General features: G+C 36.8%; 4 protein-coding genes across 10 annotated transcripts in view; 1 reads left to right on the top strand and 3 right to left on the bottom strand.

Annotated features, from left to right (window-relative positions):
- ATPCL (ATP-citrate synthase) overlaps positions 1–293 on the bottom strand; it is a 43,439-nt gene extending 43,146 nt beyond the window's left edge. The window contains exon 1 of the mRNA XM_069045807.1: positions 157–293. The gene's annotated coding sequence lies outside the window, so the exon portion shown is untranslated. The remainder of the gene's footprint in view (positions 1–156) is intronic.
- An 80-nt stretch (positions 294–373) lies between these two features.
- Positions 374–3,241, bottom strand: LOC138129511 (facilitated trehalose transporter Tret1-like). Of its 6 annotated transcripts, none has more exons than XM_069045815.1 (7): positions 3,104–3,241; positions 2,782–3,031; positions 2,050–2,187; positions 1,855–1,990; positions 1,497–1,802; positions 1,280–1,446; positions 374–1,231 (listed from the first exon to the last, which is right to left on the bottom strand). In XM_069045815.1, exons 3-7 carry the CDS (start codon positions 2,167–2,169, stop codon positions 428–430), a joined length of 1,533 nt encoding a protein of 510 aa, XP_068901916.1. In that variant the 5' UTR covers positions 2,170–2,187; positions 2,782–3,031; positions 3,104–3,241; the 3' UTR covers positions 374–427. The 6 variants fall into 6 exon arrangements, with proteins under 6 accessions (XP_068901916.1, XP_068901915.1, XP_068901918.1 ...); XM_069045814.1 differs by having other exon boundaries at positions 2,782–3,034; positions 3,104–3,235; XM_069045817.1 differs by lacking the exons at positions 2,782–3,031; positions 3,104–3,241 and adding an exon at positions 2,632–2,746.
- Positions 3,242–3,354: 113 nt separating this feature from the next.
- On the top strand, positions 3,355–23,795 carry Tao (Serine/threonine-protein kinase Tao). 2 transcript variants are annotated; one of them, XM_069045811.1, is made up of 10 exons: positions 3,355–3,738; positions 3,989–4,471; positions 12,853–13,192; positions 13,258–13,585; positions 13,663–13,799; positions 13,856–14,029; positions 14,081–14,292; positions 14,472–14,745; positions 14,836–15,467; positions 22,578–23,795. In XM_069045811.1, the coding sequence occupies exons 2-10, from the start codon at positions 4,023–4,025 to the stop codon at positions 22,696–22,698; spliced, it is 2,667 nt and encodes an 888-aa protein (XP_068901912.1). In that variant the 5' UTR covers positions 3,355–3,738; positions 3,989–4,022; the 3' UTR covers positions 22,699–23,795. The 2 variants fall into 2 exon arrangements, with proteins under 2 accessions (XP_068901912.1, XP_068901911.1); XM_069045810.1 differs by having other exon boundaries at positions 13,654–13,799.
- On the bottom strand, positions 23,792–25,069 carry Nipsnap (protein nipsnap). The gene is made up of 5 exons (XM_069045835.1): positions 24,876–25,069; positions 24,611–24,784; positions 24,392–24,563; positions 24,075–24,342; positions 23,792–24,021 (listed from the first exon to the last, which is right to left on the bottom strand). The coding sequence occupies exons 1-5, from the start codon at positions 24,920–24,922 to the stop codon at positions 23,873–23,875; spliced, it is 810 nt and encodes a 269-aa protein (XP_068901936.1). The 5' UTR covers positions 24,923–25,069; the 3' UTR covers positions 23,792–23,872.
- Between the last annotated feature and the right edge of the window lie 28 nt (positions 25,070–25,097).

The raw sequence follows: 25,097 nt of genomic DNA, 5'->3' as shown, positions 1-25,097 counted from the left end.
CTGAAATTCTATGTGTTTCGTATGCAGCAATAAAAATCACCTTGAATTAATTCAAAAATTCGCTACTTTAAAATTTAAAATGACATTTCTGGTTTTTGACAGATGACAGAAAAGATGATTTTTACATTTCACAAAGGAAATACGTTGCGTACTTACAGACTGCTCAGATAACAAGCGGCTTTTATCAAAAACAAGCTCGATTTTAGTCACAGAATCACTCAATTTCACTTGGTAACACCGAACTTGTGATATTACAACAAACAGCAAACTCGTTGCAGTACTTGCTATCATTTACTGCAAGAAAACAGTTCGTCGGATGTTGACACTTGCAGTTCATGCGTTCACGTAACATTGAGTTAACCACAGGACACGATCACCCAAAAATAAATTTATTTCCAGTAATGACATAACAAAATAATGATCTAATCTAACCTTCTCGTTTGAAGTAGCCTTCGATATCGTTGAAAGTTTTTCCTAACGTTTCTGGTAGAAAAAAGAATATAAAAATCACGCCGCATACATTTACCAAAGACATAACGTAAAACACGCATTGAATTTTGATTAAGTCCAAAACAAACGGGAATATTTTGACGGTGAAAAACATCAAAATGTAAGCGATCGAAATCATAACGCCGCCCAAAACGCCCCTGACCTTCACCGGAAGCAATTCTCCGATCAGTGTCCAGGGAATCACCAAATAACCCAACGAACTGAAACAAACGTACCCTAGAACACAGTACAGGGCTATATTATCAGTTTTATCTTTCTGTATGCTTAATTTTGCTAATTCGTCTGGTGGCATCACAGTGAAATACATGTACACTCCTGCTACTAGGCTCGTAAGGCACATGCCTAGACCAGAAATGAAAAACAAAGGTCTTCGTCCTACTCTTTTTGATATTAATGCTGATATAATTGCCATAATAAATCTTATAGACCCCAACAGGACTAGAGCGACAAATTCATCCAGTCCCTTTTCGAAATGACCCCCGATTTCTCTAAACAAGTCAACAGCATAGAAAATTATGACGTAACCACAAGACAGCTGTTGAAACACGAAAATGATGAGCAGGATACAAAACGGTTTGTAGACAATCGGTTCCTTGTAAATACTTAATTCCTTTTTGATTTTTAAAAGTCTAGTAGATTCTTCATCGGTTCCTTTTATACTGGATCTTCTCCGTTTTCTACTCGTGGTATCGAGCAATCTTTCGTACTGATTTTCAAAAATCTACAACAAAATTGATCATTAAAATTTTCTAACAACACAAGATCATACTTTCTGATCACTGTAAAGCCACTTGAGTGATTTAGCTGCAGCAGTTGAATCATTTTTAAAAACAATTTCCCACTGAGGACTTTCTGGTATAAACCATAACATAACTAGAGTAATGAGAACACAAAAACAATTGATTATGGCCATAACGCGCCACCTGAACCATAATCCTATAAAATAATATTTTTTATTTGTACAACACAATTTCGCTTGCATGCACCTAATACGCAAGTAAATAAAATTCCAAACGACACAAATACGCTGTTGAGACTCAGTAGCATCGTCCTGTAATTAGGATGAGTCACTTCGCTCACATAGACTAGAGCTACGGTAGTCAGGCCGCCACTAAAACCTGCTATAATTCTGGCAAGATACAAGTGCCACACATTTTTAGCTGAGGCATGCATTATCCAAGAAACTGCAAACGGGATAGTGGTACAAATGCACAATTTTTTCCTCCCAAATTTATCCATCAGAGGTCCAATAATGAAAGAGCCTAAGGGAAGCGCAATAGCAACAATACTCGCTAAAACATTTTTCATATGTGTACGTTGTTGTCACAGCTTGCAACAATTTACCAATCCACGACGCTTCCGATTTGGATATGTGAATGCTGCTCTTTTTCTCGTCGAGTTGCGGAAGCAAAATGGCGCTGAACGACATGTTGATCCCCGCTTGGATCACAAGACTGTGCGCAATACAACATGCTAGAATCTAAAACGAGCTTAAAATGACTTTTGATTAATTTAGTGCAGTGGAGAATTGAGTTTTACCTGTTTTAGGGAGTCTTTCCAAGGTACTGAAGAAACCGGTTTTTCGACGTTCAAAATTAAGTCACTATTGTTCAATACATTTTCCTCTAACTTAAGTTGGTTTCGTTCTGTCTTATCCATTATTATTTTTAACTAACACTGAAATTATGACGACTGTAAGTTTAGCATATTTTACTAGTAAATGGCTTTTAACCTTAATCTAGCTAAAATGAGCTGTTTTTATCATTTTGTCAATTGCACAAGGATTATGAAAAGATGTTAGATTATATCGTCGAGACAAAAGCTTCAAAGAAAATTAAATAATGAACAACTTAACAAACAGTCAAACAATTATTTGCTCTAATAAGGAATTGCTTTGTGCAATAAACAAGTGGACGACTTGATACGATGATAAGTGTGTGACATTGCAGTGTTGTTTGTTGCTTTTATGGGATAAATAGAATAACATAAAACAACAATAAACAACGAGAATCTCGAACACTGTTACCTACTACTTTGTGCTTCTAAATATTAAATGCAAAAAAATAAATAATTACTTACTTCCTAATTGTTATTTTATTTTTTAACATTTATACGACGTACCGACTAGTTTCCTAATATCAACGATACTAACAGAAAGTATTGTCTATTTTACTTATGATAATACTATAGTTGAATGGCCTCGCTCATTTAAGAAGAACGTAATAATTGAGTTAACGACATTTTTATAGTGTCCATAAGACTATACTTTACCTTATCTAATCTGAAAATCTTTATTTACACTAGAATGTTATCACTTTAATTTTGTGGGGTTGCTTTAATTTCCTTTACCGGTTTCCAAAACTGTTGCAGATTTAAATTTCCCACTATTTTTAGGCGACAAGTGACATCTACCACGAATGTCAGAAATTTTTCATTTTCAAAAAATCAAGTAGTGACCCTGTACTTATTTCAAGGAATCCCTGTAGATATTTAATTTCTTCGAGTGGTGGTCACAATGAACCTACTTAAAAAAATGTTTAAATTGATTTTAATTTTCTTCTGAAATGAATTTTCACTGCAAATTTGTACTTACATCGTCACAGCCAAATAACTATTTTATTTTTTAGCAATATCGCAAAGTTTAACTGAAATAAACGCATTCCATTTGTATGTAGTAAAGTACAAAACAGTGAGGAAAGATGCTGTCAAGTTGCCTAAATTTAGAAATTCTTTCGAAAATTCTCCAAACTGAGGCGAACGCCGCGGAAGATGGCTGAATCGCGAAGCGCGGAAAGCGTTCTGCATTATCGACGTTTATCAGCATCAGCCAAATATTTTTGGGTGGGGTTTGTCAATTTTGTTTTCGGAGTGACTGGATTTTTCCAAAAATAATTCAAGGTGCAGTTTGGTCGTTCGATTGATAGGAAAGCCGCGGAAAATATCGTTTCGCAAAATGCCAAGTGGCGGCGAAGTAAATTTATCGACCGAGTTTTTGATTTTGAGGTTAACAATCCTTCCATTATAGTGACAGTTGTAAAAGAGCTAACCTCGTCATTATTTGCGAATGTTTTCGTGTTTAGCGTCGATATAATCGGATATTTTCGATCGTGGACTCGTGGATTGGTGTCTCGCGTGTGGCTTCGGGGCTCCGCTGGAAATATGTGAAATAGTGCGGAGTGTGGAAGTTGTGAAAGTTCATTGCAAAATAATTTTACACGACGCCATTTTGTAAGTATTTTATAAGTGTAGAAAAAGATATTTTACAACAATTTTTTCCCTCGGAATTGTAACTGGACCCGTTAAGCGTGTCCAAATTAAATCTCTTCAAACTTAGAGTGGTCATTTGCTTGCAAACTGCTCAATTGTTACACCTGTGACAATTGTGTATTTTGACAGTTCATTGTATAACAAACCTTGCAAGTATTTGTCATCACCCGTTTGTTATTATAATCGGTTAATTATCCGAATTCGTTTACAGTGAAATGAGAGCATAGCGAAGCACTTTGAGGAGTATGGCACCAGTCCCTAGACCAGGTAGCCTGAGGGATCCAGAAATTGCCGAATTGTTCTTCAAACATGATCCAGAGAAAATCTTCGAGGACCTCAGGGAGATCGGGCATGGTTCCTTTGGAGCTGTTTACTATGCCCGATGCCTTCTCACCAAAGAGATTGTTGCCATCAAAAAAATGTCCTATATGGGCAAACAAAGCTTGGAAAAGTGGCAGGATATCTTGAAAGAAATTCGGTTTCTGAAACAGCTTAAACATCCAAATACTATCGAATACAAGGGCTGTTATTTACGAGAGAATACAGCATGGTTGGTCATGGAATATTGTCTCGGATCAGCATCTGATATCATAGAAGTACACAAGAGACCACTGATGGAGGATGAAATTGCTGCCATATGTGAGGGGGTGCTTTTGGGCCTGAGCTACTTGCACGAATTCGGACGAATTCACAGGTAATTACACTTGGCGCATGCGTCAAACTTTCCGCTTTTTATTTTTAACAAAAACAAAAAACAGAATCAAACTTGGTAAACCGAGACAGTTTCTTTAATGGCAGTTGTCTCGAAAAAAGAAGTGTAAATTCTTAGACGCGGTCATAAATCTGAATCACGCAACTCCTATTTGGTTATATTACAAACTTGTAGTATAGTTTTGGCGTGTTTTTAACATGTGTCACGCAAGGTCGGTCGTTGCCATTTGAAATTTGAATATTGAGACTACAGAGGTGCAGGAATATAATGACGGGTTCTTTGTCCCATAAAATTTATGTTGAATGGTTTAAGACTGGATGTGGTCCCATAAATGTAAACGTGTATTGTAGTGGGTTGTCTGTAAATTTGCTTTTATAAAAAAGCGGTTTTTGCAAATATGCAGCGAGTTCGCTTTGGACAGTTTAAAGACGGTGCTCCATATAAGACGAATAAAACGAGATGTTTCGAAAAAGATCCTCTGTCTTATTTTATATTTTAATCTAATCAGGGAGTTTATCAAAGAGAAGATTGGAAATGGCAAAAAAATTAATCTAGTGATTTATTTGCTTTTAATTTGTCATTACTACAGACTTATCTATTTAAATTCATCGGAATTTTGATAACACATCCTAAAATCCTCCAATTGTTTTTTTAAAGAGTGATTTGTTAAGCGACACTTGAGATTTGATGTAAAAAAAAAAAGATAATTGAAAAAATACTTTGAATCAATTTATTAACTCCTTAAATATCATTGTGTCTTATATCTGCTTCTCAAGGAGCTGATGAATTTTTGTTCGTGTATTTTTACAATAAAAAATACAATGGTACGTCTGTTTTTAAAGTTGTGTTAATAGAATAATTGTTAACAATCCTTGTTAGTTTCTCGAGTTACTTTAAATTGTGGAGCGACCCCACAAATCCTGTCCGATGGAGTACTCGACATTATTTGGCTTGGTTCCAAAATTTTTTCACCTGGGTCACAATGCGAAAAGCGCAGTGTCTGATTTACGTACCTTTTCCTGACAATGTAACGTTCATTTGCGATTTAGTTTCACTATAGAGAAGAACTGTGCATCGAAATTGGTTCAATTTTGGCAGAAATTTCAGGAGAGCACAAATGCTGTTAAAATTTAACAGTTAAATGGATGGTAGATTGGAGTATTAAAATTGCCCCATTATACTCGATATTATGACAGAAGAATATCTTGGAGACTATAAAGACGTCAAAAATTTCTTTAGAAATAAGTGGTGCTGAGAATAAAGTTTCAAGACATTGAGGGAATAACATTCATAGTTGCAATGTGACCGAATATTACTGAATGTACAGGGTGATTCAAGTTTTACCGCCCGCACGATTAACCCTATTAAAAAATTAGTAAAAATGAGGAAACTTTAGGGTTACATTCCCTTCATATAAGGCTTCAAACGTGTGCGATCAATTTTCCCGTATCACTTCATTCAGAGCCATAAAATTTAAAAAATTGATCTTGACCAAAAAAACTGTTTTCCCCGTGAACGCTCATAATTCACAATTAATTCAAAGAAGATATATATGAAACTCGCATCAAAAGATAATTATTCGTTAGTTTTTGAATTATTCCAATTTTAACATTACCAGCTACAAATGATCAAGATTAACAACTGCAGTGTCATAAATAAATACCTCATTGTAGGTAAACATCTGTTGAGAACTTTTCTAGTAATTCTTTAGTCCCTAAAGGGTACCATAAATAACCCATGTCAACCTCTATTGTGGAAGTGACTGCCCAATGTAATAATAAATCATAGCTATTCCATTTATTTCAAAAACCTGTGATGCTTTCATGATTTCAATGTCATCAAATTTTTCCTAAATGTTTGAAAGAACTCTCAGTGAAAAATTATGTAAATTAACCTGGCGGTTATTGAATTACAACGAAATATATACTCGTTTCATTAAAAAATTTGAAATTTTTACAAAATGTTCTACAGCGTTACACAATCATTCCTGAATTTTTTAAAGAATTTTAAATCGACTAGAAGTGTGTGTTTTCGCTCGGGCGGTAAAACTTGAATCACCCTATACAGGGTGTATTAAGAATGGCGCATAATACACTGACCGGCACAAAAAACGACTCATTATGATTTCTTTAATAAATGATCTTGAAATTATATTTGTGCTTATTTTTCTTTATTACAGTTAACTTGGGATATTTTCAATGATCGGGAGTGCTATTTTGTTTAAATAAATTATTAGAAAATTTGCGCTACTTCCATGTTGTGTTTTTGTCGGTTGATTTACGTGTTAAAAGATTTAATTTGACAATACGAGATACTATAAAAAATGCTGTCCAAATTTTGGCATTTTTTCACAACATGAATTTTTTTTTCTAAAAAATGAGTTATTTTTTTTTCATTAAAATTTTATTTACTCAACAACTACTACTTTACTTTATTTTACCCTACGGGCTTTAAACATTTTATTTACTCTGTTTAATGTTTTGTTTGTCGGATATTTTTTGGCAAAGAATAACGTAAATAACACTTATCAATACAACATGATATCAAAAAAAGTTTCTAAGACAATTTTGTGACAATTTCAAATTTGTAATTTTGATTCATGGTAATTTTAGTTAAAAACCATTTCTTGGATAAGTAAATGTATTAAACATGTAGGATTTATCAAAATAAAAGATCATTTTGTAGTTAGCAGGGCGAGTACAAGTGAGAGTAATTCAACTAAGCGATCTGGCAATTTCTCTGAAGAGGAAGAGCAATTGCTTGTGAGCCTAGTGGCACAAAATAAGCATATTGTTGAAAATTGAAAAAAATTAAAAGCACAAAACAGTTTCACTGTCTGTAGATTTGTATGCACCACAAAACTCTCCAGCCACGAATGATTCTGTTGCATAAAATCGCAGACTGAAAAGCAACTAATTTTGAGGCGATAGACAGTCATTTCTGAAACAAAAATTTTGCTGCTAAGACCTGAATTGGATAGACTACTCGATAACACTCATCGGTTAGTTGGATAGGAAATAGCTTCTTCTATTTTTTCTAACAATTTTTCTATTGTTCGCGAAGACAAACGAAAGCGACAAAAAAAATCTTTTTGGTCCGTAGAGGTTTTGGTCCCATTCTTCGAAGTGATTGGGCCTGAAACGTATAGTTTTTGGCCTCGGTGGCTCTTCATCGGTACTATAAGTGTTAATGCCATAAAGATAATCAATCATTATTCTTTGCTGATTGTTTTAATCGAACATTTTCAATAAATCGGCAATGTCACTTAATCATCAAATTCCGATTAATTCATAGAACATCGTATGATTAAGTTAATCCAGAATAAACATAAACTTTTTTGTTAAGTGTTAATTACAAATTAAACCTTAATCAAAAATTAATCATCGATTGAAAAACCGGCCCATAGTATCATGTGATCTAAATATTATTCGCAATTTTTAATACACCCTGTATACTAAAGAAATATTTTCCATATTAGGAAGTTCTTTGCTTTGAAAACTTTTTTGTCAGAGAAAATCTAAAAAGAAATTGCTTAAAGTTACTGTGATAATCATAAAATAATAATTAATGAAAAGAGAATTAAAGAAATCTTTGTTAGGTATAATCGAAAGAAATAAATGTAAACATTTTTGTTTATTCTTCTTTTAAGCTTTTCTGTCAAAAAAGTGTATTCTGATCTACAAAGAAATTGCTTAGTTGTTTTGGTAATCATATATTTTTTTATTATGTGCATTTAAAAGTTTAGAGATTTCTTAACTCTTATCGTTTCGAAAATTTTGAGATTAAAACGATGTTTTGTGTAATAAACGGTAATATTGATTATGAATCTTATATCATATGTTTGGAATAATCTGAGACATCGGGTAAGAGTGAAATGTCGAAAACTGGCATCTCATTATAAACATTGTACAATTCACTGTTTATGTACGTTTCGTTGAACCCCGTGGAGTAATTATTGGTAATCGGTGTAGTAATTGACCCACAGGTCCATTTGAAAACTTACTTACGATAATTTCGTTGTGAATTGTAAAAATATTGACTGAAGGAATTGTACACATATGTACTATCGCGGCCATCCAAAAGTGAACGTGAACGTTTTTTTTTTATAGTTTGATTTTTACTTTAAATCATAGGCGTCCTAAAATGTCAAAGTTTGACACTAGCGATAAAAAATGTATTGAAACTATTTTTTTTAAATGCCACATCTTTCTCCGATACAGACAGCTAGGGCTATTGCAAAGCTAGAAGAAAATTGGTCGTTGGCTGCTGTGGCGAGAGAATTACATTGCAGTAAGACTTGCATCTTCAATGTGAAGAGGGGTTGGCAAGAAAACAGGCTTGAGAGGCCAATGCGAATAGGTGTTGGAAAGGTTCCTTTACTAAAGTTTACTTTCACTTTAATAATGTATTAATTACTTCTCAGTCTCATTTTTATTATTACAACTTTTTATTATTAAAATAGTAACGCCTGCTGCACGAACGCCAATGAATACAGCCTGATTTAATCTAACGAAAAATACGGAAATTTTCGCAAGCTATCGTTCACTTTTGGATGGCCGCGATTGTACATTATAGAAATGGGTGAAAGAATTTTGGAATGCTATCTGGCTCGTCTTCTTTCAAATATTTTATCTCGCATATTTGGTATGTGAGGCACCTGCGACATTTAAATGTTAAAGGGTACCAAGGTACGTTATTTTTGTCGAGTTACTTCGCTATTTTAAAAATACCATAGTGGCATAAGATGATTTTAGCTTGAAAAATTGACGTGAAGTGGAGTTAATAATAATTGGGGTGAGTTATCAGCAGTATATATCCTTTTCATTCAGCGAGCGGTGCCTTCTAAGAACAAGTATTAATAGCCATGTAATAATCACCGCAATAAGACCTAATGGGGGTTGGAATGTTCACATTTTTTAGGTTGCTTGTGGGAACTGTCCAGTAGTAGGCGTTGTCCTCTATTGATTCATCAGATTTTATAGATAATAAACGCCCAACACGTCTGTTATATTTACATCGACATATTAATAATTTAAAAGACCAACTTTAAACCTACAAGTTTGAGCGATATTGATATTAAGTATATTTGACCAGGAACGCGGTTACCATTCTGAACTCGAATCGGTTTTTCTTGGATGTCCTTGTTAAACACAGAAATAACGACAATTTTAATAAAAATGGACGTTTTCAGGAAGAATTTTAATCAGTGTCAACGTACCTGCCAGAGTGTTTTGACATACTTTTTACAAATATGATAACTTGACTAGACTGATTATTTGCGTTAAAGTTAAATTTATTTTATGATTGTCGATGATAAAAATTGAGTTATTTGTGTTTATCTTCTATTATTTTTAACCGGTTTCGTGTAAGTAGCGATAAAAATACCGAGGTTGACGTAGTGATTTTTTTAGTCTCTTATGGCAAACCATTACCAAATATCAATTGTAGGGATATTCAAATCCTATCCGTTACGCGGTACAAACGCGCTCCGCTAACACCCTCATGGTGTGGCTAGTAGGACCTTGCGGCACTGCCCTCCCTCACAGCCCCCATCTGTCAAACTCCCTCGCCCGACGCCAGACCATCGAAGGGACGCCAACCGACGCCTATAAAAAATCACCATCCCGTCAGAATTTACAAGAAGTTTAGCTTCCGCGGGGACTCAACTTCTCTCTTACTAAATGTTGTATATTGCTTTCTTTTTGTGACCTGTTTTTAGTTTACTAGGAATAAACAGCCATTGTATTGAACCCCACACAACGTAAAAATTATTCTTTAAGCAATTAACATCGGAGAAATGAAATTTGAAGGATGGTATTATCAAACTCGGATCACCGTTCAGATTAAGTTTTTACGCAATTATAATAAAGTAAGAATAAGTTTAATTTGACTACGTACAAGGTTTGTATACCTGTTAGCAGTAATTTCCCTATATCTATTGTATCTTACCTAAACTAAAATTAAGAAATATACTAATAAAGCCAAACGATTACAAAGTTCATCGATCCAGTAAAATAATTACTTCAGCTAAAAGATTTTAAATACACACAAATACAATAAAGATTTCTGATAAATTAATTACATAGTTTTTTCTATTTCGGTGTCATAATGAGTATTTTATGACACCGAAAACAGTTTCAGAAAGATCAATTTTATAGCATCGTTTCTAGTGGTTATTGAATATGGGATTGGTATTGATGGTAAATTTCAGTGTTAAACGTGATGTCATTTGAACCTGAATCCATGTTTTTGATCAAAATAAACTATTAAAGGGGTAGATTATTATTGTAACAACATTTTGGAGACAATTTGAAATTTAATTTTCAATGAAATGACATTGCTTCGTCAATACCAACCCAATCCCATTAAAATAAGTCACTAGATAATTATTTTATATTTAAAAAAATTAAATTAATGAAGCCGAAGTAGAAAAAATAACATGTTACACTCGTTTCACAAGCCATGTTGTCGAACTCGTGCTCTAAAACCCTCTCGTTCGACAATAGACTGTCTTGTGCAACTCGTATAACAATATATGTACTACTGTCGAATTTGTTCCTTTAGAGCTCTCGTCGTGCCTTAAACCCTCTCGTTCAATGACTGTCTTCTGCTACTCGTATAAGAATATACTATTGTTTGAGCATGTCTCTGTTTAAATATCAATTGTAAATTAATTTAACGTACAATTTAATCTTCACTTTGTGTGAATTTTGATCCATGATAGATGATACTGATAGGGATGCTGTTATTTTCGAAATAACAGAACTTCATCAGTTCTTAATTACAGTTTGTGACGGGAGAACACAAATGAAACAGTTCTCCTACGAGTAAAATTAAAAACTTCCTTCAACTGAACCTAAATGAGGTTATTTAAGTTTCCTCACTTCAGTGATAACAACGCCACACCGGTAACGTGTTATTTCGAAACTTGATAGTAATAATATGACTTAAAATGACCAAATAATATTTGCAAATAGTATTAACTGTGAAATATTTTTTCTTCCTACACTATGGTAAAGTTGAATTTTACCGTCTCCATAGGGACGAGAAAGTAGGTGTTTCTACGGCTAGCCTTGCAAAAAAAACACAAATGGCTAGGCAGTAAATTTTTTTTTACTTTTTTCTATAGAGGGCGCTGCAATAATAATTACAAAAAAAAAAAGATTTTTACGATTTTAGGTAACTTTTTTGGTTCACACAAAAGCCGTATTCTTTTTATAAAATAACCTGCTTAATAAAATCTAATATAAGTAAATTTTTATTTTAAAATTACCAACAGATATAGATTTCTGCAGAAAGTTATATGTAACTGTGTGTAGGTGCCGCTGCGTTCCGGACTGTTTGTTTTGTTATTAAATCAAATGGTTATTGTTGACAGTTTGTTGACAGACAAAAATTATTGCAGTATGTTGTGTAGGAAGAAAAATAATGTGTAAACCTTGGCGGCAAAGTGATTTTTCCAGGCTTCAAGAAGTGTCCAGGCTCGCTAAAGCTCGCCTGTACATTTCTTATTTCACCCTGGAAAAATGTCACTTTACCGCCTAGGTCTACAATATACTATTATTTCATCCTGTGTCAAATTTCAATACTTTACGTCATCAGTTTGAATCCGGGCAAACGCAAAAAACGGCCGGACGCCGGTTAAGTGTTGCTATTGGAAACACAAAAGTAACAATCGCAATAACAATTGTTCAGGTTTAAGAAATGTTTTATTCAAAACTAGATCTAAATACAAATTAACAATTTAACTATTTCGGCCACAAAGAAGATGCACTTACTTTCTCAGACTAAAAACGTTAGTTCACAAATAAAATAATACAACCATTTAAACCAAATCTAAAAAATAGGCCAGCCAGCATAACCTCTTCCGTAATTTTCTTCACATTATTTTCAGATTTCCATTTACAAAAATGGCTGAACTGTTTTTGATACCTTTCACCAGACTTGCTAGGTATTAAGTCGGCACAGGCTTCTGCAGATTTTCTTACAATTTCTGGAGGATTTGCTTTTGAAGCCATTTTGACGCACCAAATTATTTCAACAAAATTAACAAAATAAACAATTGCCAAACAGCCGTTGCTAATTATGTTCCAAAAATGTCACTAGATTTGGAGCTTTTGTTGAATTATTTTGAAATTAATTTCAATGTTTCTTTCAAACGAAATTTGAGGCAGGATGAAATAAAATACATAACGACATTCGTCCGTGAACTCTTTTTACAGTACTCGTTTCGAGTTACAAGACTCGGCTCCTTCGTCGCCTCGTCCTTAAACGTCTAACTCGTACTTTAAACTATGAGTTCTCGGACTTATAACGTTAATTACCATATTGAACATGAATTCTGATATAACATTCATTTGCAGAGACGTGAAAGCCGGTAATATCCTCCTTACGGAGAACGGCACTGTGAAATTAGCCGACTTCGGTAGCGCTTCGATCAAATGTCCCGCCAATTCCTTCGTCGGTACTCCGTACTGGATGGCCCCCGAGGTGATCTTGGCGATGGACGAGGGTCAGTACGACGGCAAGGTCGACGTCTGGTCGTTGGGCATCACTTGCATCGAACTGGCCGAGAGGAAACCACCCTACTTCAACATGAACGCGATGGCGGCCCTATATCATATTGCTCAAAACGAACCACCCACGTTGCAGTCTTCCGAATGGTCAGACATCTTCAAGCACTTCGTCGAATATTGTCTGCAGGTAAGTCTACATTAAACAAAAATAGATTTAAAACGTGAATTAACGTAATCGGTAATTTGCTCCAGAAATCGCCAGCGAATCGGCCACCGTCATCGATGTTACTCAGTCATCAGTTCGTGACGAAGTCTCGGAGCCCGAACGTGTTGATCGATTTGATCCAGCGCACCAAAGCGGCGGTCAGAGACTTGGACAACCTGAATTACAGAAAAATGAAGAAAATACTCATGGTGGACAGTTGCGAAACGGAAAGCACCATCGACGTCGACGACACACCCGACGAGCACGCCGGTGGGGACAGTTCGAAAAGTAATTCGGTCACGTCTGAACACAGCGTGCATTCTGTGGGGGTGTCGGCGAGTAGCCAATCCAGCAGTACCAACAGCCTTCCGGCAGGTAATTTGTCTGGCGATTTTTGTCTCGCTCATCTGTTCGTCGTTCGGTTGATTTGAATGTATTTTGAGGTATTGAAGATGCCACTACGAGACGACACAGAGGCTGTTTTAATCACGTCGCCGCCGCCGTCGCCATGGGTGATCACGGTACCAACAACTTCGCCACAATCAGGACCACAAGTATCGTTACCAAACAACAAAAAGAACACATGCAGGTAGGTCGACGGTCGTCCCAGCGCTCGAAACGTCTAAGTTCCAAATCTTTTCGCAGGAAGAGATGCACGAGCAAATGACCGGTTACAAGAGGATGCGTCGAGAACACCAGAGCGCCCTCTTGAAACTCGAAGAGAAGTGCAAGATGGAAATGGAGAGTCACAAGAATCAACTAGACAAGGAATACGAAATGTTGCTCCAGAATTTCAGTAAAGAACTCGAGAAATTACAGGTGACTCGTTCAGATTTTGTTTCCTTCGTACATTTAACGGCGCGTTTTAAGGCGAAACACCAACAAGAACTGGAGAGGCGACTCAAGCAAAGTACTGCGAGCGAAAAGAAACTTATGAAAGACATCACTAGCCGACAGGAGTCGGATAGGAAAGCTTTCGATGCCCACAGGAAGAAAGAATACAAGGCGAACAAAGAAAGGTGGAAACGAGAGTTGTCGCAGGATGATTCGACACCGAAGCGTCAGCGAGACGCCACTCTACAGTAAGTGATCCCCAAATGGGTGGTTTTGTACAAAATTTGTAATCATTCGTCAGATAATTTGGCTACAATGATGAAGTTACCAAATATGAATTTTTGACGTTGACATTTTGGTAGCTCCATCTGGTGGTCATAGTTTAGTGTTAGATGATCATTGATTTGATAAAAATGGTTAATTTCAGGACGCATAAGGACAATTTGAAATTGGTAGACGCTCAAGACGAGCAGAGATTAATCAGATGCCAAAAAGAATATTTAGAGTTGGAAGTCAGGAAGTTTAGAAGAAAAAAACTGTTAGCCTATCATAATCTAGAACAGGACTTGTTGCGACAGGAATTGAATAAAAGACAACAACAACTAGAACAAGCTCACATGATGTTGTTGAGGCATCACGAGAAGACGCAGGAGTTGGAGTATAGACAACAGAAAGCGGTGCATGCGCTTAGAGAGGAACAGGTACGTTTTTTCGTGGTTATTAAGGAGTGTACAGTAATATGGTACACTTTTGTGGTGTGGAACGTTAACTAATCGATATAATTTGAACAGGTGAAGAATCAACACGACACCGAACTGGCGAATCAGGCCGAGTACATGAAACGTTCCGAACGCGAGCTGCGAAAGAAGCACGCTTTAGAAGTGAAGCAACAACCAAAGTCCCTAAAACAGAAAGAAATGATGGTGAGAAAACAGTTCCGAGAAACGTGCAAAGTCCAAACGAAACAGTACAAGGCTCTCAAATCCCAAATACTCGCAAACACACCCAAGGACGAACAGAAAGCGGTCATCAAGAAACTGAAAGAGGAACAAAGACGTAAACTGGCTCTGTTGGGCGACCAGTACGAACAGAGCATCGCCGAAATGCTGCAGAAACAGTGTCTGAGATTGGACGAGAGCCAAGAGAGCGAATGTACGCAGATGAAGGAGCGCCTCCACTACGAGTTGGAGATTTTGATCGCTTATCAGAGCAAGAACAAGATGCAAGCCCAAGCGCAACGGGACAGGGAGAGGAACGAACTGGAAGAGAGGGTGGCCGTGAGGAAGTCGTTGCTTGAGACTAAAATGAACTCTGAAACGCAGAGGTTTCTCGAGGAGAGGGCAGAGAGGATCAGGATTTTGCACGAGAGGCAAGAGAGGGATTTGGAAGAGTTCGATGAGGAGTCGGTGCGGCAAGGTTTCAGGTAAGATTGTTCGTGGTTTTGATTGGTCGATAGTTGAGTGTTGAGTAAAGGCTCGTATTTACCTATCTCATACCAATTAAAATTGGATTGTTCAAGTCGGGAGATGTTAGCTAGACAAAAAATTCATGAATGTACTCAATAATTTCCAACAAAAAAAAGTTGATCTAGAATGGATTTAGCTCTAGAATACATGTATCCATGAATCCTCATATGTGATAAACTGAGGATCGGATAAAAAAAAATTGGTGATATGTATTGAAAATTATAATAAAAAGACAATAACAATTGCGGTAGATATTCAGATTAGCTTTAATCAATGTTTTTGTAAGGATAATTACTTAGGCACCAACTCTTCTGTGAGTGATATAAAGAATTATTATTAAAGTGTCCAACTACGTATGTTAAAGAAAACAAATGTTTTACTTAGATTGTTTTTTTTATTAGTTGGTTCAGTAGTGAAAAATAACCTGTCACAGTCATTCTTATCCGAATTCCCTGGAAGTATGAGTCCAACAAAAATGAACATCCATTTGATGGGATAGTCATTATATCTTTCAGTCTACAATTTACTAATCAGAATAAATGATTATGACATTTATCTCTCTCTCTCTCTCCCCCCTCTCTCTCTCTCCCCTCTCTCCCCCCCCCTCTCTCTCTCTTAAGTTGTAATTATAGTGATCCTACTTTACTTTATTTTTACCCTACGGGCTTTAAAGGATTCCTGTACTTTACACAGTTCTAAATAAACTTACAATTCCAAAATCATTCTTTTTTTCTTTTTTAAATTAACCTACATTTTCTTTTATTCCCCACCCCTCTCCTTCTCTATCCTTTCCCTCCTCTTCCATACCTCTTTCATCCATCTTCTTCCGTCTTCGTTCATTATTTCTCCCCGTTCCTTTTCCTCCCTTTCTCTCATTTCACCGCATCCTCTCCACATGTGCTCGATCGTCTCTCTCTCCTCACGGCACATCCTGCACATTCTTTCCTCCTCCTCCATCCAGTACTTGTTTTCTCTCTCTTCGTTCCCACATCTAAATCTCGCCATCATTTTCCTTTCTTTCGTGCTCTCTCTCCCCAGATACACCGGAACATCCTCTGTCACGCACCTTTCATACTCCTTGTTGTACCTCGCTTCTCTGATTCTCTCCCTTCTCTCTTGCTTGTCCGTATCTCTGTCCCTCTCGCTCAGCTCCGCACACATCCATCTTCCTTCCGCTCTCATTCTTTCCACTTCCTCGCTGGCATACCCGTTCCTCCTACAGTACTTCTCTCTCTCCTCATCCGCGTTCTTTTTCTTTTCTCTATAGCACTCAGTCAGTATCCTGCATTCTTCCCTTCCGCCCATTCTGTCCTCGAACTTTGCCGCTCTCTTTCCCGCTTTTACTCTCAACTTGCTCCTCTTGCACTCTTCCCTCACTATGTACCCTGGTGTTTCTCTGTCCACTCCTAGCACCCATCTCAAATATTTCTCTTGCACTCTCTCCACCTCCTCCTGTTCCTTCCATCCCCATATCTCTGCTCCGTACATCAGCACGCTCTCCACCATGCTCTCGAACATCATCATTCTCCTTCCGAACTCGCCTCCCCACATTCTCTCTCCTATTCCCCACACACATCCAACTACCTTGTTCGCCTTCCTCACTACCTCTCTCACTTGCGCCCTGACTGTGGCTCTCTCGTTGAAGGTGTAGCCCAGGTACTTAAACTCGCTCACTCTTTCCATCTTGCTTTCTTCCCACTTCCACTCGCTCTCCTCATTCTTCCTCTTTCCCTTGCTGAACACCATCATTTTCGTCTTCTCTACATTCACTTCCAGCTTTTTCTTTCTCACATACTTTTCCAGGTTCCTCATCATTTCTTTCATCTCTCTCTCACTCTTTGCCACAATCACCATGTCGTCCGCAAACGCCAGGCTCCATACTTTCTCCCTACCCACTACAACCCCCCCCCGCCTGCGCTTTCCTCAACATTTCGTCCACGTCCGCTACGTATATCGTGAACAGCAGGGGACTGAGCGGGCAGCCCTGTCTCACTCCCTTTGTTGTCTCAAACCATTCGCCCTCTTTCTCTCCCACCTTCACCTTGTTCCTCGTTCTCGCATATATCTCCTCGACCTTCCGCACCAGCCATTCACTTATTCCTCTTTCTGTCATACATTCAAACATTTTCACTCTGTCAACCTTGTCGAACGCCCCCTTGAAGTCTATGAACAGTGCGTACATCCTCCCCCCTTTCTTCCTCAATTCGTTCCTTGCTAAATGGTCCAGGATGTACACATTGTCCACAGTACCCCTTCCCTTTCTGAACCCTGCCTGACTATCCGGCAACACTCCCTTTTCCTCGATTTCCCTCTTCATCCTTTCGCTCAAAACAGACGCATACAACTTATACCCCGTGTTCAGGAGAGTTATTCCTCGGTAGTTTTCCGCTCTATTTTTCTCGCCTTTTTTAAAAATTGGGCAGATTACGCCTTCTAATTATAGTGATCCAAACTAGTTCTGTTCAATCCAACGTGAACAGGTACAGTTGGTTGCAAAAAAAAAAAACGGGAAAAGAAAATTTGCCCAATGGTAATGTAAATTTGGTTTTGTCCATTTGTCAATTAACTGTCTACTTGACAATACCTATCAAATGATTTTCAAAAATGTCATTGAATTTTGACCATAATTCTAACCTATCTCTTGTAAGTAGATTTCACACTATGGAAAAATTGTAAAAATGTGTCAATTTTGTTCTGACAGTTCCCGTTTTTTTGCAACCAACTGTATTAGACAATTGACAAATGGACAAAACCAAATTTACATTAGGAACATTTTCATTTCCCGTTTTTTTGCAACCAACTGTACAATATGATCAACAGAAAACAAATAAGGAGCGGCTATGGACAATAAAACTTCTGAAAACGTGTGGTATATCTTCAACCATACCAACACCTACGATGAAGAAAGGTTTCGTCGAAACTCCAACAATAAATAAACAAAAAATAAATTCACCTAAATGTCAAAATTGACAAGTGACAGTTTATTAAGTTAGAATACGCCGCACGTGTTCAAAGATGTTGTTTTCCATGACCGCCCCTTGTCTCTTTTTCGTTGATCATATTGTATTATTTTATTCAACATAATCAGTTAATCACCCATCAACTCTATGCACTTGACATGACGGTCATAAAGTAAAACAAACCCAAATCCCTTCGAAATAAATCGTTTTCTTGATCTGCAAATCAGGTGTCTAGTCAAGTTTTTGTTCTTATAAAACTTTTTCGAGATTGGGAAATGGTTAATAATCCGAAGAAGGCAATTGAGAAGAATAGGCTGGATGGTCAACACTTTTAAAACCGATTTAATTAATTTTTGCAGGGTGACTTGATAACAGGTGCGTTGTCTTGTAAAAATAACGCACATTAAGAATGTGCTCCAAGACATGTTTCCACAATTTTGGCTAAAAGTTTTGTTAACAAAGAATAACAAAATTCTCCTGTGATCGATTTTTCTGCACTACATGTAATCAGTGAAAATTACTCCATCTTTGTCCCAGAAAACGGAAGCGAATACTTTTTCGACAGACTTTCTGCACCCGAAACTTTTTAAGCCGAGAACCAGCATGTTTCGACTATTTAGGTCATAACGATGAACTCAGGTTTCATCCATTGAAACTAGACGATCCAATTATTTTCAAATTGTTGTCACCTTCATGCGGTGTTGATAACATTCCAGCATTTGGGTATTCATTTCATTGGTAATTTTTTCGTGCCTAGTTCATTATGAATGGTTTCAATATTCTTTTGAAAGCATATCGTGGACAACATCAATGCTTTCTGTTCTTGACACAGAAATCGATTTTTCAATTGTCTCCTTGGTTGACGTCAACCTCAGGGAAAAATCATGTTCATATCTCCCTTAATGCATAAATAGCTATTTTACCTTGCAAACCCGTAAATGTCAAGTGTTCCACATATACTCCGTCCAGAGAGAGATTGGGAGATTTTAAATTGTGGACTTGTAACCCAACACTACAAAATACACTACCGGGTGATCAAGAAGGACTGTTTAAGTTGGCAATACAATTAAGAACATTTTTTTGTTCGGCTATTTACAACACTGCAACCAGATATGTTTTGTGGGTTTATTTGACAGATATCTGACGTAGCATTAATAACGACATAATGAGAATAAAAATTAACGGCAAAAAGAAATCAAAGTTGGAATTCGGAATAATAATCTAAAAATTTACTAAAGGAAATGCTGGAAGTGCTCCCCATTTTGCTCTAAACATAAATTAACTCTTCTCTGGAACGATTCACCAGCATGTTTAATTTAATTTGAAATGTCAAATTCTCAAATTTGACTGGTCACTGATGGGGCTGTCAGTGTGAAGCCGTCAACAACCGGAAATTACTCCAGTTGTACCATTTAAAAATAAAATTCAACCAACTTAAACAGTCCTTCTTGATGACCCCGAAGAATACATTAGTTTGAGCATAGTTTCAGAGCAAAAAATGTTACTGCTTAAAGGTAAATAAATAAATAACTTATGCTAGGGAAGTTGGGAACATTTTTCATCAATTATTTTGGCAAACTTGATACCTTTATCAACACATTGGCGTACGTCCGTCATTTTGACATTTTATGTATTAATAAATTGTGTCAAATAGGCGAGGACGCCTATGTTTATGTCAACTATCACATTAAAAAGCAGAATAACCAACAATAATATTACCAACTTATGAAAAAAGTCACATTCATTTAAAATCACCCGGTACTTTCTCTGCCTAGAATTTAGTGATTTTTATGTCAACCAATCTCTCGCTGGACAAACTATATCACGACTTATCAATCAATGTTTGTACTTGATTTCCATGCTAACGCAAGTTATTTTCGTTTAATAGAAGTTACCAAGGCTATCTAGATACTTATCACTACCCTCTCATATTTACTTGAATTCGAACACATCCTACGCTAGTTGAAGCTAGAAAACTGGATTCAGTCTTTTTTCCTGTCGAACTATCTCGATTAAAATTGCTGCTTATTAAGTTCCTTGTTTTAGCTCGCTTATATTTCATTTCATCTAACCATTGCTTAACCGCTTCAACAATTCTGGTTGAAGACGCGGAATTAATAAATTGACATCATGCAAATGAGCGATTCCATTATATAAGTGTATAAGTGGTAGTGACAGTTCAGTTCAAAACTTTAATTATCTTGGTATCGTCCTTAATGAAAATTTATATTGCTAACTGCTTGTGTCTTTTTTTCGTTTTTGCTTGAGTGCGGCAAAGTTTTCTGGTCAGATTTACCAAAGGATAAACGGTTTATCGAACGAATTCAACGATGCTTTCCAAGAAGTATTTAGATGAAAAAAAAATTGTATTTCACGTAAGACCAATTTTGTGGTACACAATCTGTGGTTCCTAGAAAAACGTTGGCGGAGAAGTAACATCATATTTATTATTTAATTGATTAATTAAAAATGTGTTTTTGCACGACCTGTATATAATGAGCAAATTTACTCCCTGATTTTATGGAGTAAAGTGGCTCTTTTTTCCCCTTGGGCAAAAAACCATAGCCTATTCAACCATTTATGGTATGTACAGTTGCGGCCGTTGAAATCTCAGACAGGAAAGATTTAAACACTCTGTATAAATTCCGAAATTGGATTAGCGTAAACAGGATTTTCATCAAGGATTATAAAGTCACTGTCAGTATTTGACATATTAGGTCAGAATCGCGCGTAACTTTTGAAATGCCGCAATTATCTGATTTGCAAAAATGTGTTAGACTGAGGGACGGTGTGAGTATAAGAGCCATTGCGAGAGAAATTAATGTGGATAATGTTTGAGTGACATTTTGAGAAACGTCACTTTCAATACCATTTACAAAGCCAAAAGTTTGGCGTTGTCAAAGTGTCTCGAGTTTTCAACGGCCGCAACTGTACATATTTATTTCGAATTTTTTTTTTTTTTTTCACTCGAGATGCAGTTTGTAGCTCGAAGGCGAAGCCCGAGGGTCCTACAAAGCAACGACGGTAACAATCATGCATTCCCGAGGTGCAGATACTATTATTTGCACGATTCAAAAATTTTAATTGAAAAAAGCCGAAAGGTTAAAAATTATTTTTAACTGTCAACATGACACTTCAATTTAGCTTGACAGTTAGTGATAATTTAGAGCTAAAGTCAAAACGAAACATGACAGGGCGGAGCTTAGGATGCGCGCTCGCTGACAGGGGCGTATCATACAGTCGTCAGTTTAGGGGCAAAACTTAACCAAAACTCAATTTTCTTCACCTGATGAAAGAAATTCTACACCGAGGTCTTCTACTTTTGTTGTAAAACCTCTAATAGAATAATAAAAACTATCTTCATCTTCACAACATTCCTCCAACACCCTCTATAGCGTAAACAAAAGAAAAATTTTGATTCCGCCACTGTCATATACGTAAGCTGGATTCAACTGATCTAAATTCGTCTTCTGCGCAAACCACGTGATGTCATGTTTCGTTTTGACTTTAGCTTCTACAAATTTTCGGCTTTTTTCTATTAAAATCGGTGAGTCGTGCAAAAAATAGTATATGGACCTCGGGAGTGAATGATTTTTACCCTCAGTGCTTTGTAGAACCCTCGGGCTACAAATTGCACCTCGGGTAAAAATCATCCACTTCACTCCCACGGTGCCATAATATACCGAGCGATCATTTAAAAAATAAATCGAGTTTGCTTTGGAGCCTATGCTATAGCATGGGTTGCCATAGGTAACACGCCGACTCGATTTATTTTTTAATTGATGGCACCGTACTATTAATTGTTTAATTTCATTTTATATTTACTCTCGTTTAACCAAAAAATGTATCTTTCGTTTTATGTTACTTATACGCTTATACCTATTGTGATTTTTAATCGTTCTTTGATGTTCAACTCCTTACGAAGAGAGTTAAATGCGAGCCTTAACGCTTTTCAGTGTTTTTAACATAAGTTAACTCTTGAGCAACATCTGCTTCACGTCACTTAAAAACTGACATGCACATGTTTTGTTAAAAGTGAACGCGTACAGTGATGACAGTGTTGAGCAAGCAGCATTGTGTTTGAAATTGTCAATTTCTTTTTTTCAGTGCTCTGGCGATAGCAGAGATATCACGTGAGAATTACGAAGACGACGGAAGTCTGTCGGGTTCGATGCTAAGTCTAGCTCATTCCAATAGCTCTACGAGCTTTCCTCCCGGTTCGGTGTAGTAGGGTTTGTCTCCTAGTGTCTGAGTTTTTATCGTCTGAAATCAATTTACAACCGATATCTCAGTATTAACACATGATATCGTGGAATTAGTTATTGTTAAAACCAAGTATGCTGATGCGCAAGATCGTAACAGAACGACATGATCGCACTTTTTTTTAGACGAATTCTTTTTAGTTGGAGAGAGTGAGATATCGACTGTAAAATGTTATTTTTTAATTAACAACCATTTCGTTTATTGCTGTCATCTCAATTTTGTTTTCATTCATTTTTGAGTCTGTTGCCTACACAAATTAATAATTTTAATCGTAAGTGTAATTAAATTAAATTAAATTTAAAAAGACTAACAAATACCAAAAATGTGGATTGGTATTTACGCTTAATTGTAAATTGAGCAATAATAATATAACGGCCAGGCCAAAACTCAAGAGGAGAATGTTCAATGATGCGAGTCGTGGAATGGAGATATTATTATTGTTTTTTAAAATCTGGTTCCCTTGTTTTGATAGCAGTATTTATTAATTAAATTATAGAAGGAATCACCGTGTATATATTTTTCAATTTGTTTTTTAGTCAGTGCTCATAATGCGTTTACGTGTAAAATTCTGTTCATGGTAAATGTAATTTTTGTATTGTTTGATAGCATGACAAAATCAAATTTATACTGTTTTAGGGACAGTGTTTAGTAAAGAAAAATAGTGCAATTTATCCCTTATTTCGTTAGTATTTAATCACATCACAAACTATTTTCGATGTTAAGATTGTGATAATTATATTTCTGGTTACTTTGAGTCGGATGAACCGGCTGAAGTCACATGTTAACTAGGCTACTCATGTAAATTTTTGATTTCTTTTCATGTAAATGAATTTTAGTAATCGTAGGGAAGTGAAAAAAAACTAAATTGCTTTTAGTCAGGCGGTCGCTAATTATCACGGAAATGTACATATTTACCGAACCTTAGACCTGTATTAAAACTGAGGTTAGTTGTATGATGCAACGATTTTGTTCAGCTGATAACTATTTATTTTCGCTGTGGCTACCAATAAAATATAACAAAATGTATTTTATACGTAAATAAAAATTATTGCTTTAACTGTTTTGCGCAGGCTTTATATTTTCTCATAAAATTATATCTTTCACAACATAAATCAACTAAAAACGTCCGGTGGTAAAGCCTATTGGGTCGGAGAAAAATCAGTCGGCACCATGATCCTACAGTGCATTTCCCTGATCAATGGCACCGTGTACGCCACACACTCGTCCCACCCGGGTGACCTCCAAGCGCACTCGCGAGTCTCCTTCCTCTTGTCCAAGTCCTCGTAACCTGCAAATGAGAGATGTCAGGACGTAACCCTACTTTCACCGGCCACATCTTACACCAAATGTGGTGCACGTTGTACAGTCGCCCGATCTGCGAGAAAAATCCAGCGAAAGCTTCATCGTTGTTCTGTCTGAAATTAATCGCACGTGCCCAATTGTTACCCCATTCGATCATGGTACCAGGTTTCAACGCGTACGAGCGAATTTCGTAAACGTTCTTCGGCTTTCTCAGCTGGATCTGAGGCCAGTAGCTGAACGCCAGCAAATACTGCAAGTGCCTCGATCGCACCAATTTGCCTTGGTCTTCTGTGATTTTGTGAAAATCCTGAAGTTACATAATTAACACTTGTTTTTCTTCCCTAAATGCAACTTACAGGGCTCTTGCTTGTGATGTCATTGTACAAATCGATTTTCTCGTACCCCCCTGTGAATTTCCACAAGTGGAGAGCTTGATCTTGATCCCCCACGTTCACAGTCCACGACCCCACCAACTCGACTGCTGCCGCCAAAGAATTCTGTGCTTTTATAAAATCGACAGTCTGCTTGCTAAAATATGACAATCAGACGCGACTAGGCGGATCAGAGACCCTTACATTGTGTTCAAATAGGAAATTTTGGAGTCCGGTCTGAAATTGTGGGTCTGCAAAGCATAGATGATCTCTTTGTCGCTCAACATGCGACTGTGTGATTCTTTGGTGGGTTCGATCTTCCGAACAAAAATCTTCGACAGCCATGCATCATTTTTCGGGGCCGAAGTCGAAATGCTCCTGAAAATTAGATTCAATGCTTGACGTTTGTCAGTAAAAACAAGTGCATCTGACAGTAAAAACTGCATTCTTTTGTTCACGCATACGCTACCTGAGACTCGATGGGAATTTTTGAAACAATTTCAAAGTGTTGGCCATATTTTCACAACTGCACTTTTACCGGATCTATTTTTGGCTATTTTTGTGTTTTTAAATGACATGAAGGTTATCAGTAACGCAAAATAATGTATTTTCGACCATCGTTGTCATCACCCGAGAATTAACACTTGATTGGAGCGGCTAGAGGGCACCACCTGCATCATCATAAGTTGTA

This window comes from Tenebrio molitor, chromosome 4 (genome assembly GCF_963966145.1).
Source record: "Tenebrio molitor chromosome 4, icTenMoli1.1, whole genome shotgun sequence".
NCBI lineage: Eukaryota > Metazoa > Arthropoda > Insecta > Coleoptera > Tenebrionidae > Tenebrio > Tenebrio molitor.
The sequence above is the reverse complement of the archived record's forward strand: the minus strand, read 5'-3'. Positions and strand labels throughout refer to the sequence as shown.

Bases quoted from the DNA above. Each gene is read 5' to 3' on its own strand.
- LOC138129511 (XM_069045815.1), bottom strand. From the start codon at position 2,169: ATGGATAAGACAGAACGAAACCAACTTAAGTTAGAGGAAAATGTATTG. The intron at 1,447-1,496 runs GTGCATGCAAGC...ATTATTTTATAG, and splicing joins TTTATTTACTTGCGTATTAG to GATTATGGTTCAGGTGGCGC. The intron at 1,232-1,279 runs GTATGATCTTGT...ATTTTGTTGTAG, and splicing joins GGCTTTACAGTGATCAGAAA to ATTTTTGAAAATCAGTACGA.
- Tao (XM_069045810.1), top strand. From the start codon at position 4,023: ATGGCACCAGTCCCTAGACCAGGTAGCCTGAGGGATCCAGAAATTGCC. The intron at 13,586-13,653 runs GTAATTTGTCTG...ATGTATTTTGAG, and splicing joins TACCAACAGCCTTCCGGCAG to GTATTGAAGATGCCACTACG. The intron at 15,468-22,577 runs GTAAGATTGTTC...TCTTTTTTTCAG, and splicing joins TCGGTGCGGCAAGGTTTCAG to TGCTCTGGCGATAGCAGAGA.
- Nipsnap (XM_069045835.1), bottom strand. From the start codon at position 24,922: ATGGCCAACACTTTGAAATTGTTTCAAAAATTCCCATCGAGTCTCAG. The intron at 24,785-24,875 runs GTAGCGTATGCG...TCTAATTTTCAG, and splicing joins AAATTCCCATCGAGTCTCAG to GAGCATTTCGACTTCGGCCC. The intron at 24,343-24,391 runs GTAAGTTGCATT...ATGTAACTTCAG, and splicing joins ACATCACAAGCAAGAGCCCT to GATTTTCACAAAATCACAGA.